The 14,675-nt window shown below is 32.5% G+C and overlaps 2 protein-coding genes across 3 annotated transcripts in view; both read right to left on the reverse strand.

Moving 5' to 3' along the window:
* Positions 1–3,347: 3,347 nt before the first annotated feature.
* Positions 3,348–4,231, reverse strand: LOC106333018 (protein YLS9-like). The gene has a single exon (XM_013771502.1). The coding sequence runs from the start codon at positions 4,102–4,104 to the stop codon at positions 3,406–3,408; it is 699 nt and encodes a 232-aa protein (XP_013626956.1). The 5' UTR covers positions 4,105–4,231; the 3' UTR covers positions 3,348–3,405.
* An 8,026-nt stretch (positions 4,232–12,257) lies between these two features.
* The window catches only part of LOC106331643 (DNA polymerase epsilon subunit 2), a 3,632-nt gene continuing 1,214 nt past the window's right edge, over positions 12,258–14,675 (reverse strand). For both annotated transcript variants that reach the window (XM_013770036.1, XM_013770037.1), the window contains exons 3-12: positions 14,463–14,616; positions 14,252–14,383; positions 14,079–14,153; positions 13,858–13,962; positions 13,686–13,766; positions 13,445–13,575; positions 13,256–13,350; positions 13,071–13,170; positions 12,845–12,959; positions 12,258–12,751 (exon numbers count right to left, since the gene is read on the reverse strand). In XM_013770036.1, coding sequence (XP_013625490.1) covers positions 12,629–12,751; positions 12,845–12,959; positions 13,071–13,170; positions 13,256–13,350; positions 13,445–13,575; positions 13,686–13,766; positions 13,858–13,962; positions 14,079–14,153; positions 14,252–14,383; positions 14,463–14,616 — 1,111 coding nt within the window. In that variant the 3' untranslated portion in view covers positions 12,258–12,628. The remainder of the gene's footprint in view (positions 12,752–12,844; positions 12,960–13,070; positions 13,171–13,255; positions 13,351–13,444; positions 13,576–13,685; positions 13,767–13,857; positions 13,963–14,078; positions 14,154–14,251; positions 14,384–14,462; positions 14,617–14,675) is intronic.

Here is a 14,675-nt window from a genome sequence, read left to right on the forward strand (position 1 = left end):
ATTAAATTTAAATGATACTAACATAGATAATATATTTTAGTATATTTTTATATTAATGTCTATTAAATGATGATTTCTACTCATATAGTTTTTTGATCATTTGTATCTTTTATAGAAAAAAAATTAAATTACTGATAACAAAATTTTCATTGTGGGATTAATAGTTTTAGTAATTTATAATTTTTAAAAAGATAAGTTGTCAATGATCGTTCAAAACTTTTATCAAAAAAATTGTTTAAAGTAAATTTTGAAACTAAAATATTGTATTTTATATGGTTTATAGTTTAATTTAAAACGATATATATATTAATCTTAATAATTAATTAAATTAGACTTTTTACTTATATAATTTTTGTAATCATTTGTATTTTGTCATAACAAAAATTTCAAACCATGGATCATAAAATTTGAATGTAAGACTTTTAACAGTTTTGGTAATTTATAGCCGTTTGTAAAAATTTAAAATATAACATATACATAAAAATTTAGATTTTTATTATATGGTTATTGTGGTTGTTTAATTTATTTAATAGTTTAAAATTAAACAAATATGATAGAAAATACACTATTTTTTATCAAATCTTTATTATTCNNNCTTTATTATTCAAATCTTTATTATTCAAAATCATTAATTGTCATATATACTTTAGCCACATTAGACAATTCCGTAAATTTTATTTAAGAAAATAATAAAGTACATTAATGATGAATTTATTGTTAGTTTAATAAAAAAACTTATTATATAATTAGATGGACCAACATATTTCTCTAATGATTCTAAAAATCATTCTAGTGATCACATGTGATTACAAAAATAAGTTGTAATGCTTATCAAATAATATATATAATATATAATATATAAGAGCATCTTTATCCGGGTATACTAGAGGGTTTCTTAGCCTGTGGGTCCCGCGTAAGACTCACTTTTTTTTAAGAAACCGTTTACAAAAACTATTAAATAGTAGTATTCTTAAGGGTTTCTTACACTGTTCGCGGGCCTCACTAACACGTGGCGGCTCACGATTGGTTTGTTTTTTTATTTTTTTTAAATTCGAAAAAGTAAAAAAAAAAAATTAAGAAACCCCCTTTATATAGGGGGTTTCAGGGATAATGATGCTCTAATATATAGGGGATCAGAAAACCAATACAAGACGCTTAAAGAGAATGAAACAATCTCGTGTCAGACTGCGCCGCCATAGAAGGAAGGACTCATGTCGTCTCTTCCATTCGCAAACATTCATCGAGCATGAACTACCTCAACTATTTATTCATGCTTTTCTTCTCTTCCTCTTTCGAGCATAATTGCCTCGACTATTGTTTACTCCCATGCACCAGCCGATCCCGTTGATGCATAGGAAGCTGAAAATTTCAGAATATTCACCTCTCCTTGATAAGCTAAACCGTAGATTCAACTTCTGGGCCACAAAATCGCTATCCTTCGCAGGTCGTTGTCTCTTGATAAAGACTGTGGTTTCTGGGACTGTGAAGTTCTGGATTTCGACTTTTCTTTTACCGAAGGGATGCATTAAAAAGATATAATCTCTGTGTTCGCGTTTTCTCTGGTCAGGAGCAACGGACGGACGAGCTAATGCAAAAGTCTCTTGGGAAACTGTTTGTCTTACTCTGCAATTACGTTTGGTCTGGCTGCTCTTCTCAAACAGTAGCTCCTTATGGGTGGCTTGGCACCGGACGCATAACTGTCCTTCTTCATACACCTTCTGGACACAGACAGACTCCCCACTGCTGTCTTGGAACTGGCGTTGCTTACTAAGTCTCAGAGACCTTGTTTCCAGATTCCTTACAGCTGATGTCCATGATGGATGTAATACAAGTTTTTGGTATGATAATTGGACTCCTCTTGGTCCTTTAATAAATGTTTTTGGCAGGGAAGGAACGAGAAACCTGAGGATACGCATTGACGCGTCCGTGGCTGACGCTTGCGCACCCGAGATCGGACCAGGAGGTTTCTCTGCACATCTTCCTCACAAACTTTCCTCTCCCAACGGTAGACAGAGGGCCAGACTTGTTTGGCTGGTCAATAAATGGAGAGCTAAGACGTCCTTCTCTTCTTCAAAGACATGGGAAGCGCTAAGACCCAGGGCACCTGTTCAACTCGCAGCAAAACATATCTGGTTCAGTGGCGCAATCCCTAAACATGCTTTCCATATGTGGGTAACAAACCTTGATAGACTACCGACGCGTAACAAACCATATGTGGGTAACAAACCATATGTGGGTAACATACCGACGCGTTCGCGCCTTGCCTTATGGGGAATGCAAGTTCAAACAAACTGCTGCATATGCTCTTCACATCCAGAAACAAGGGATTACTTGATGCTCTCTTGTCCTTATGCGATGGTATTATGGTCCGAAGCTCGACGAAATTTCAGAGATACTCCCCCGATCTTCAACGATTGGTCGGAGCTTATGCAGTGGACGTTATCCTCCTCTGCAAATACACCCTCAAACCTCCGTATGCTGGTGATCCAAGCGCTTGCCTATAGCATTTGGAGACAAAGAAACAACATGCTGCACAAACAGAAGTTGGTTCCCCCCACAGGTGGCTTTCAAGGAAATCAACAGGCACGTCATCAATACAATCTACGCTTGCAAGAAATTTGGCTGTCTCATGCAGTTGTGGCTCAGATAAAATCTTGACCCACGTTTATTTTCTCTATGTCATCCCTTGAGCCTGTTCTAGGAGTTGACAATCTTTTGCGTAAAAGTCTATTGATGCTCTGTTTATTACATTCTTTTTTTGCCAGGGCATCTTTTGTAAAGGTTTACTACCATGTAGGACAACCTTATATTTCTTAATAGAATATTAAGATTCTTCGCAAAAAAAAAAAAAAGCAGGGAGAAAGTTGAAATCCAGAAGAACACATCATGTGAAAATGCGTAGACAATCTTGATAAAACTAAAATCATTCAAGTTTGATTATCTTCAATCATGCCACATAATCTATTCCTTATTGCAAGGCAGTAAGATAAGAAAATAGAATCACCAAAAGCAATTTTCAGAGAATGATAATTCCAGTTTCCAACAACATATTAGCTCAAAATTTTCTTTTCTTTTTGCTTCTTTCTCGACATGAATATTTCATCATCCACATTGATTACACTATACTACCTCCGTTCCTGAAAGTAAGATGTTTTAGATTTTTTTCTTGTTCCACAAAGATAGATTTTCTATATTGTTAAGGTACTTTTTTATACTTTTGAGGAACATTAATTGAGAATATTTGAATTGATTAAATTTCATTGGTGAAAAGTTATTGGAAAGTGTATAATAAAGTAAAAAGTAAATTAAATTATAAACAATTATTAAATTTTTAATAAGCGTGCATCTTAAGTTCAGGAACAGAGAGAATATTATTTTTAATTAAAAAACCTAAGTTGTACATTTTCAAAAAGATTTGCATCTCTTAGCGGAACCAACCATCTTCCCTGAGCTACTATTCGCCGGAACACCAACCGCCACATCATAGCAGTAAACCGTAACGTACCTCCTCCGCCGATACAATCCATACCGGAAAGTAACCGAAGAAGTCATCCTCAAATCGAACTCTACGCTTCCTTCCGCCGCTCTCTCTTTCCCGATAGAATCAGCCAATCGAGCGTCAACGTAAGTCCGGGAGACAGAGAGCGTAGCGTTGATCGGAGTCTCATCTTTTTTCCCTTGATCGAACGGCTGTAATCGAGTTTCAGACAGAGAATCTCTGTTGTAATAGAGAGTGCAGATGACAGTGTTGTAGTAAAGCGACATCTTTGAGTTAGGGTTTTGGAACCGGACCTGGAGGTCCCAGTTTCCGGTGAGATGATTGTTGGAGACGTTGAAGTTGGAGAGGGAGAGAGAGTTGATGTAAGCGTATGGTAATTGGGGACGGACGAGGCCGAAGTAGAGGACGAGGATGAGTCCTAAGATGAGGAGAATAACCATGGAGGCGATGAAGAGGCGGCGGATTAGGATGGCGCGTGGATTATGTTGCGGCGCGTAGTAATGGTTTTGGTACCGGTAACCGTTACCGTTGGCGTTGGATTGTTGAGGTGGATCATACGGGTATGGATATCCACTGGCGGGTCTAGAATTCGGGTCTTGCTGCATTGCTTGAGTTTGGATTCGAAGAGACGACAGAATCTGAGAACTGAGAAGAAGACGGAAACTGTCTTAAGTTAAAGCCAGAAATGCGAACCGACAAGAAAATGATACTATTTCTTGAGCGGTGGTATTTTATTTTTCGGACACGGTTTTGTTTCATTATTTATTACAGGTTTAATTATTTTGGATATTCAAGTCGGCTTTAGGTAGAAATCTAAGGATGGGTCTAAAATCATGTCTAGGAGATGGTTCTCTAATAAATGTTTGGAACACCTGAATCCCTGACCATCAGCCACGTGCACCAAGAGCACGATCAAAGCAAAAAAAAAAGAAAGAACGTAAAGTAAAGTGTTTCTTCTCAACAGAAGGAAATAGAAGGTGGGATGAGAGAAAGCAAAGAGAATAGATTATTAATGAGGATGTGGACAAGATCCTAAAAATCAAACTCAGTTCGTCATATGCAAAGATGGATCTAGTCAGCTTACATTACAAGAAATGGTATACTCGGTAAAATCTGGATATTGGCTCAGTGCTCATTTACACCAATCTCGGGAAACAATAACATCAAACACAAAATCTGGAACTCGAAGGCTCCACCAGAACGGAAGCACTTTTTATGGAGACTGTTATCAAACGGTTCGGCTATTGGGAGTAACCTCAAAAGACGACATATGAATATATGATGCAGGATGATCAATGTAGGCATTGTTGTAACCATGCAGAGACAGAGGAACATATGTTCTTTGAATACACCTATATATGTCAAAACAATATGGAAAGCTTGTGGAGTCTCCAATTCTATAATCGAAAGCTCTAATAGTTCTTTGGAGGAAAAAAATTTAAGAATGCCTACGATGTAGTTTCTTCACATGATTCACACACCTACAAAATTTGCCAATATGGATAGTTTGGAAAAGCTGGAATGTACTCATATTTCTGCGTAAAAACAACTCATAATAGTCAAATGGCAAGAACATCAAGTGCTTGGAGTAGGACCAAGGTGCATTGGGCTAGTAGTTTAGTGCTTGGAGTAGATTCCATTGCACCCCTAGTTCGATTCCCATGGGGAGGGGTGCTTTACGCCATGTTATCGGTATCAGCGTAGGCCGGCCCCGGGCCTAGGGGGGATTAAGACCGAAGGCCCGAACTCAACCTGATTAAAAAAAAAAAAAAAACATCAAGACAGTCAATGGAGAAGACCACCAGAAGGACGATGAAGTGCAATATCGATGAATCTTTGAATGACCAAATGATAACAAGCAATGCTGGATGGGTTTATCGAGACAATAATGGTTACTATTATGGAGCATGTCAAGACTGGAAAGCAAGTTAATAATGCTCTTGAAAGTAAACTACAAGAAATACTTATGGCAATGCAACATGTTCGTAGTAAAGGATACAAGAAATACTTATGGCAATACTTAATCGATATACTGAACAATCAGTTTATTCACTTTGATGCATTGATTGGAAGAGGGAGATTATTTGGTGGCAACAAAAGTTTGAGGATGTCAGGTATGTTTGGACAAGCAGAAATGAAAATTGGGTTGCAGATATATTGACAAAGCAAAGATTTCAACATGATCTTCTGTTCCATTATCATTATTTTGTACCCATGATTATTACTAATGCTCTGCATAATGACTTTCTAAACTTTAATTAAGTTGAAAGTAATAAAGTAAAGTGTTATAAAAAAAGATGGGTCTAAAATAAAATTTATTATTATTTTGTTTCGATTCATATTGGTTAAAAGCACTTACTTGGGAAATGTAGAGTATGTTACAACATTCTACCTGTCAAAAATTTGAAACAGACTGTAAGGATTTGATAACCAAGATTTCCTAACCTAATGTCCGGCCAAACTTCTCAAAGAGTTGAAGGAGATAACGACGCTACAAAGACGATTTCACTCATTCAAGCTGATGTTATCATGGACAGCACTAAGGATGATGAACTTGGACAGGTTGTAGCTGATGGTTCCTTATCCATTCCAGAAGGTCCCATGAACCTATTTAGAACAAAGAATTCATAAAGCCGTTGGAGGATTACTTAAGTCAGTTTGGAAACAAGAAGAAAGTCTTGGACTAAGCATGATCGCCCAAGACACTTTAACCATCATTCACGCCACTTCCATTTCAAGCTGATCAACATTTAGGCTACGTACTTGTGTGTACTTCCCTCATTTCAAGCGACTTTGATTTTTAACGAGGCCACAAGCTACTTTCCTATAATCTAACACTACAAGAAAACAAGGTGATAATGACTACACGTTACGACTACAATTGTGTAATCATAATTTTACGTCGATATTACAACCTCATTACGACGAAATAAAAAATCGTCGTAAAATAGATGTAAGCTGACAACGGAATTTATTCGTCTTCGTAAGTTTACGACTTATTTACGGCGACCTGTACATGTCTTCGTAAAGTAGTTGTTACATTACGACTAAATTACATCAAAAACATTGCATCAAATTAGAGACCACGTTACGGGAAATATAGAAGGTTGGTGAGAACGTTATAGATGTTTGTATGTATTGTTGGTTAAAATGGTCGTAATGTAGTTGTCAAGTCGTTGTAAATTTTATGTAGTAAATTCGTTGTAACATTCCCACCTACCAAATTCGAAATTTCCCTATAAATATGCTCTCCTCTTTCATTCTAAAGATGCATAGAAAACACACAAAAAAAAAGAATTAAAAAAATGTCTCATGGGGCAATATCTATAAGCTCCGGAGTTGGATGTATGCACATAAAGATTCCGCGGGAATAATGACAATTCTCAATGGGGCAGAGATATTCATGTACCAGGCCGGAAACACACCTCTCACGCTAGAAACAGTTAAAATGTTATGTCTCTGTCGTAAGTATAAGTATACCAAGTTTCCTCATAGTGAAATTGTTTGGAAACATTTAGTAAATAGAGGATTTAACCCACATTACTACATTTGGTTTTACCATGGAAATGGTGATAATAGGAATGAAGCTAGTAGTAGTACTCACTTTGAAGATGTTCGGGAAGAATCAAGTCATATGCATTATGAAAGTAGTTACCCTCAGAAAGATCAGGTGGTAGATCATGATAGGATGCATGATATGGTTACATATGCATTTCGTGAAATAACTTCAGTAGTTGCTGCAAAAGTAGAAAATGTAGAGATGTATAAATTCTATACAGGTTGATTATGATGATTCATTCTATCATCCGTGGTTTCACGAATTGATACAAGGTCTGGTATCTAAGGTCACCACAACACTTATGTATTTCACACGAGGTTACACTTTTCACACTTACGAGTATGAAAGTCATCGAGCAACGGTGAAGTATGGAATATGTGTGAAAGGTGAAACATATTTCTATGGAATCTTACAAGAGATCATCGAAGTGAAATTCCCCGGTTTAGTGAAGATGAAATGCGTCCTTTTCAAATTTGACTGGTTCGACCCCACAGTCAATAGAGGTGTTCGGTATAGCAAGTTTGGAGTTGTGGAAATCAATGCTGCACGGAGGTACAAAAAATTTGAACCCTACATATTGGCATCTCAAGCAGATCAAGTTTGTAGTCTTCCATATCCGAGGATCAGACAATCTGGAACATCTTGATTAGCCGCTATAAAAGTTATACCTCGGAGCCGAGTAGTCAATGATGAACAACTGCCTCTTCAAGAAGATCCGGTAAATTAAGTGGAAGTACCTGAACAACCTACAGATGAAATCTTACTTGTTGATCCGGAAAATCAAGGATATGAAGATCTTCCAGACGATATAACAGACGAAGGCAACAAAGAAGAATTTGAAGAAAGTGATGGTCCTAGTGATGACCCGAGTGATGGTTATGATGACGAGTGAATTTCATTATGTCATATTTATCAATTATGTAACAACTTTATGTTTCATTATATTGTTAGTTTCATTTTTTTCATTATCTTTTTAATTATACAACAAATCAATTTAAAAATAAAAGTTCATGTGAAAACAAATTATTGGATGTTTGGAGAGAATATGCAAGATAAATAATTTATATATAAAAATGACATAAGAAGATGTAAAAATCAATTTCAAATGACTTTAGACATTGATTTTGGTTGTTAATGGTGATTGGCAAGATTTTGAAAACCGGACCGGACAATGAACCGGTAAAATATATGAGTAAAATATATGAGTCACGGTTCAACCTGATCTAACCGGTTTAACCAGGTTTCAGTATTAGTAGGTTGTACAGTATATATGCATCTCTATATAATATCATCACCATAATATATCTATATATATACACGCATATTTACTTTCTATTTTGTTGATATTGTATTAAACTAACCGGTGACCAAGGGAATGAGGATGAACACTATGTTCCGTAACATTCCTTAAACTTTTTACCATTCACGAGGAATATGTTTTTCTTTTCATTCCTGTTCATTCCTTTATTTGTAGAGAATTATAGAACAAATCAATTCCTCATTAATTTTGATAAGGAATCTTCATTCCTCATCATTCCTAAAATTTTATTCCGACTCATTTCTTTCCTATCCGTTCCAATTGTTCCTACGATGGTTATCGGTCGCACCTTTAATATAATGATCCATTGACTTTTTTATCTATCATAAATGCTGTCCACTTTTTAATTTTCAAATATATTTTTCTATTTCCACCTATCCATATTTCTTTATCTTCTTCTCCATCTCTACGTGAGTTCAAGTGTCTGTAAAAAAAATCATCTATATTTTTTTTGTTTTCATGGACATAAATAGTCTTTTATGCATTCGTTATATCAAATCTACTAACACATATAGCTAAATTAAAGCAAACTAACAGAATATATATCTTCAATTTACAAATCAATGAAAAACAAGGGTCCAACTATATTTAATTTTTTTAACCGGGCTTTTTAATAAAACCGGGTCACCGGTTCTCACAGGTTTTGTGTGCGGTTTTACCGGTTCAACTCAAATCAGATTTTTGAACTAACCTGGACTCGGCTAAATGAAGGAGTCACGGTAGGACTGGTCCGACCGGCCGGTGCGGTTTTCAAAACTTTGGTGATCGGTGTACTGATGACAATGATAATTTCTTAAATAACAGATGAAATGGAGATGTTTGAGTAAAAATCACCGATTTTAAAAATAAAAATTATATTTTCGTGAATTATTTGAACAATTAGGGTGTATATGGTAATTATTGTTATGTTTTTTTTCAATTTAAATTTAATAATATATTAATGTATAATTGATTAATTGTATTCAAATTTATCTAATTATTTAGAAATAGATGTTAGACAGAATTTTTATAATATTTTGTTTTTGAAAAGAAAATATATTTATAAATAGTTAAAAATATATTTATACTATTATTTGAAAAGTGAATTTGCTTACTTATCATCTTTCCATAATTTTAGATAAACCATTAATTTAATTAATATTCTTATTTAAAAATTTATTTTAATATATATATATATATTATTTGAAAAGTGAATTTACTTACTTGTCATCTTCTCCATAATTTTAGATAAACCATTAATTTAATTAATATTATTATTTAAAATTTTATTTTAATATATATACTAGGTGTTTAGCCCGCATATGCGGGCTAAATAGTTATTAGTTTATAATTTATTAATTCAAAAACCAGTATGATAATATATGAACATTCATCAATATATATATATATATATTTATTTATTATTGTATTAAATTTTAAAAACACTTACATATTAAAAATATTTTATAAATATCCTGATTCGAATGTTTTTTCTCAATTAATTTTAATTATAGTTTTTTACATCTTAATTTTTAAATTATTATTCCAGATAACAACACAATATATAATAATTATCTTATTTTAAAAAATATTTTTTTATTTTGAAAATTTCATTATATTAATATATAATAAATTATCTGTTATGACTTATAAATCTAATATGATTTATATAAAATTCGTTTTTAATTAATTATATATTGACTTATTTACAAAAAATTATTTTTCATTAATATATAACTACTCATCTTTGTTTTTTAAACTTAATAAAAGAAGGAATAAAAAATGATGTTTGTGATAACATATTGAAAATAGAAACTGTAACAACATGTTTATCTTGATAATATAAGTTCATAAAATAAACCATTAATATATGTATAACATTATTACATAAACGGGAGCATTGAGATATACACTAATTATATATTTTTTATAATATGTTTCAGTTTTCTGGATAATTTTTATTTTTATTGTAAATATTTTATGATTAAATAATGTTTAAGCTAATTATTCATTAAGGGTACAAGGATTTTAATCGCTCTAACTTTTAACGTGAGAGTTAGAATGCGAAAAATCACTTTGTAAATAATAATGTAGATAAAATAGGTTACAATAAATATCAATTATACTTATGTATTAGCATTCACATATTTTTTATAATATAAGATAGATTACGATAAATATCACTTACATATTATATTTATACTATTATTTAAATTTAATACAAAAAAAATTACTCAAAAATATAGATAATCTTGATTTATTGTATAGATTATATCCTAACACTTACTAATACTTAAATTAAGATAATAATATTATCCAGATTAATGAACTAATGACTCAGCTAAAAATTACTAAAACATGATAATTAAGTAAAATTCTCTAAAACTATAGAGATGATGACAATTAAGCAAATTCAATTCTCAAATAATAGTATATATATATATATCAAGATATTTAAGATAATTAATTTGAGAAGTAAATTTGCTTACTTGTCATCCTCTCCATAATTTTAGGATAAATCATTAATTTAATTAATATTATTATTTAAATGTTATTTTAATATATACATATATATATATGTATATATGTATATATATCAAGATATTTAGGATAATTAATAAACATTAACCTATTCAATCGATATATATATATACTATTATTAGAAAAATATTTTAATATATATATATATATATATATATATATAATTATTATAATAGCTAGGATATTTAATTAATAAAAGATACAAACAGTTGATATTAACAATATCTACTTGTAATATGATAATTACGTTTATCTTATATTTAGTTTATGATTTTAATGATTAATATTATAGCCCATTTGTTTTCTGATTCTTATTAGAAATATTATCCAAATAATTATTACAATACTAAAATTAAGATTAAAGGTAAAGCATCATTGAAAATATGTCGCTAAATATAAATTATATAATTATGTTAAATATTATATATATATATATATATAATAGTAAACAATCATATTCCTAACCTCAAATAAATTAATTTGTATTTGTATGACGAACATCAAAATCACAAAGTGCTAATAATGAATTTATCCATAAAATCACAAATGTTATCAAAATAATATATCTATAACCAAAATAGTAAATATTATATAAACTACAAAATGAAAATTAACTTAAAGAAAAATATATAGAAGCATGAAAAACTAGGATTAAAACATTAAATAACACTAAAATTTTGACAAACAATAAACATAATATAACTATAAGGGTAATTCTCTCAAATAGCAGTTTTTAAGTTTTTGTCACAAAAATAGCAATCAAAAAAGAAAATGACCAAAATAACCCCTTTTTATTTTGCAAATTTTAATATTTAATTTTTGTTTTTTAAATTTGAAACCATATCCCCAAAACTTCACCCCTTAACTCTAAACCTTAAGTCTAGATTAGTTAATCCTAGGATAAAAATACATTTTTACCCTTTAATAAAACTTATTTTAGTCATTTTCTTCATTGAATGCTATTTTTGTGACAAAAACTAAAAAAAAAGTTATCTTAAAGAATTTCTCTAACTATAGTTTATGAGGATACATATATAATATTTTGTAATTCATTATTTTTATGTTATTGTCTCATTGATTAATAAAATTTAAATTATAGAGAATATGTAATGTTTATTGGCTATTATTATTTTGTTGATGTTTTATGTGTTGTGATTGTTTATAACCTCAATGTCACTAGATTTTTTTTTTTTCAGTTCACAAATACAATAAGTATATGTATAAGAATGTTTTAAATTTCTAATTTGATTATTACTATAAAAAAAAGAGTTTGATTCAACATTTGAATATTGAAGTTTTATAATTTATAATATTAATTTAAAATTTGTATCTAATTTAATAACTTAACTTTTTGATGATGATTAAATTAAACTATCCATAAATTATGACCAAATCTGGGTAAAATCAAAGACATCTCCTACGACTACAACAGAGGCATAGAAGAGTACATGGAAGTATGTTTTTTTGTTCACTCTTCCTTTAATCTTTTAAAGCTCAGGCTCGACTGAAAAGAGAATCAGAGACCAGAGAGTTCGACTTCTTGAGTGGAAGGTCGATAAGCTACGAAGGTGCTATCAGTTGAAAAGGAGCCTGGATTGAAACATGTTGTTCCCCCAAACTTGCAAACCTTTTGCTCACTCTTGTCGCCTAATATTATCTGTTTCAAAAAAAACAACAATCCTTTGGTTCGCTCTAAACTAGGCGAAACAGAAACTATAATTGAGAAGAGGACTTAAGAGTATACTGTATGAGGAGTTGGGTAGAGTCGAAGAGAATGATCGTAGTTCCAAATGATAGGTTGCACCATGAGAGGTAGAGGACATAGGTGGCTCTGGTGAGTTATTGTGTAGACAAGCTGAACCAACACATTTCACAAAGTTTCAGATTATTCCCGGAAAACATTTAGAAGCATAAGTTGTAAGATAATGGAGGAGCGAGATGTGATTACGTGCTGAAATGGGTCATCAGTTTCTTCAGCAGAAGGGGGTATTAAGCATGAACGGCGCATCTGGTACAGAAGGTCTTTCCGGAAGAACACAATCTCCTGGTTGTAGAACTTTACTCTGCATTTAACAAAGATTAAAAAAACTTATGTGTTCTGTCCATCCCAATAAATCAAATGTTTCCTCATAATTCAGAATGATCAACAACAATAGAGTGTATATAGAACTTACCTGCATGGATTGCTTGAAAATATCGCATTGGGAATAACATCTCGAAGCTCTTCCGTTAAAGAGTTTGGTAAACCGCATCTTGGCAAGACTGTTGAGGGACCTGTCAGATATAATGAGTTCTTATTAGTCATGTCTCTTCCTCATGGACCCTATCTTTATTTAGATAGTGATGGAGATGCTAGTACCTGCGTCATCAGGACCTGGAATGAATAAAAACCGACTACTTTCTTTTAGCCGTGGATGGTTTCCAATCATTCTCCCAAGTTTACCAAACTGCTTCCTGAAAATTAAATGGATACATGTCATCAAGAATATATAAGAACATATATCTCGATAACAACTGAGAAGAATGTAACCACAATGAACCCCCTTACCTAAGGCGTGGATAAGAACCAAAGGATAAATTGCATGGGTGAGAGGAAAAGTTTCCCATGAAAACAAACAGGGAAGGCACAACCTCCACACTTTCAAAACCATCAAGAACCTTTTCCAGCTTCCCGAGAACCTTCTCTACGGACAACACATTTTGGCGTTCAAGCAATGCTCTTTAATCGCAAAAGGGAGGCATTATTATTAGAAAATGCTAAAAGCACAGTAGATGGTACACAGACATACCTCTTCGTCATCCAGCCATATGTCAGACAATATGACAAATGTTTCATTTACTGCTTGTCTTTCTAGGTCTGCAAGTCTAATCTGTGATCGGAAACAAAAGAACATATTCACTATCAAATGGGAATTTACAGCTTTATCAATCCAAAAGTACAAACAAGGACTCATGGCATACCCTGTCTTCTTTAGTTAGCATGCCATTTCCGAAGAAGTCGTACCCAGAATGTGTGTTTAGTGTTTTATCCCTGTCTTCTAAAGGAGGAAATCCGCATGTAATAACCTATACCCAAAACATGGGGGAAAAGGTCTTAAAAGAGGAGAGGAGCCACACACACGACTCAGTTTTACATTCCCACCAATATAACTAACATTTTGATGTCACAATGAACATTTTACCTGAAAGATACCATTCTGCATTTCACCTTCTGCCAAAATGATAGTATTCTCAGTGAAAAACCCTGTGGTTATCTTGTGCTGACTGTCAAAGAAAAGTACTCAAACTGCAATTGCTATGACTTAATAAATGTAATTATATGATATTATCAACTTTTCTATAAAAAAAAGGATATTGCATTGGACAAATCAATCTCAACAGAAGCAGAAAGGTCTTCTAAATAGAAATGCCCATCTTCCAACTGTGATATCACACCCATCACCCATTTCCTTCCGATTTGAACCACTAGAGACTGTATTGGAGATATCTGCTCAGAAAGAACATGACATTAACACAAGAACACCAAAAGAAACACACATATTATTATTATTTTTTAAAAAACCAACCTCAGAGTTGTCAAACTGAGACTTCTCAGCATCAAAAGCTGGCATAGAAAAAAGCTCAGCGCGAGAAACTCTCTGCAACAGCAACATGAATCGTTCCCTGTAAACTTGTGTCTTGGAAGAAGCCTCACCGTGAACAGGCAGACTACTCGTGTGCCTGTAATCAAAGCTAGTACTTGATCTTTAGAAACTCAACTAACTTTTTACAAAGTAGAA

The sequence above is a fragment of the Brassica oleracea genome, chromosome C3 (genome assembly GCF_000695525.1).
Source record: "Brassica oleracea var. oleracea cultivar TO1000 chromosome C3, BOL, whole genome shotgun sequence".
Classification (NCBI taxonomy): Eukaryota; Viridiplantae; Streptophyta; class Magnoliopsida; order Brassicales; family Brassicaceae; genus Brassica; species Brassica oleracea.

Excerpts from the sequence above, each read along its gene's own strand:
- LOC106333018 (XM_013771502.1), bottom strand. The coding sequence starts at position 4,104 with ATGCAGCAAGACCCGAATTCTAGACCCGCCAGTGGATATCCATACCCG.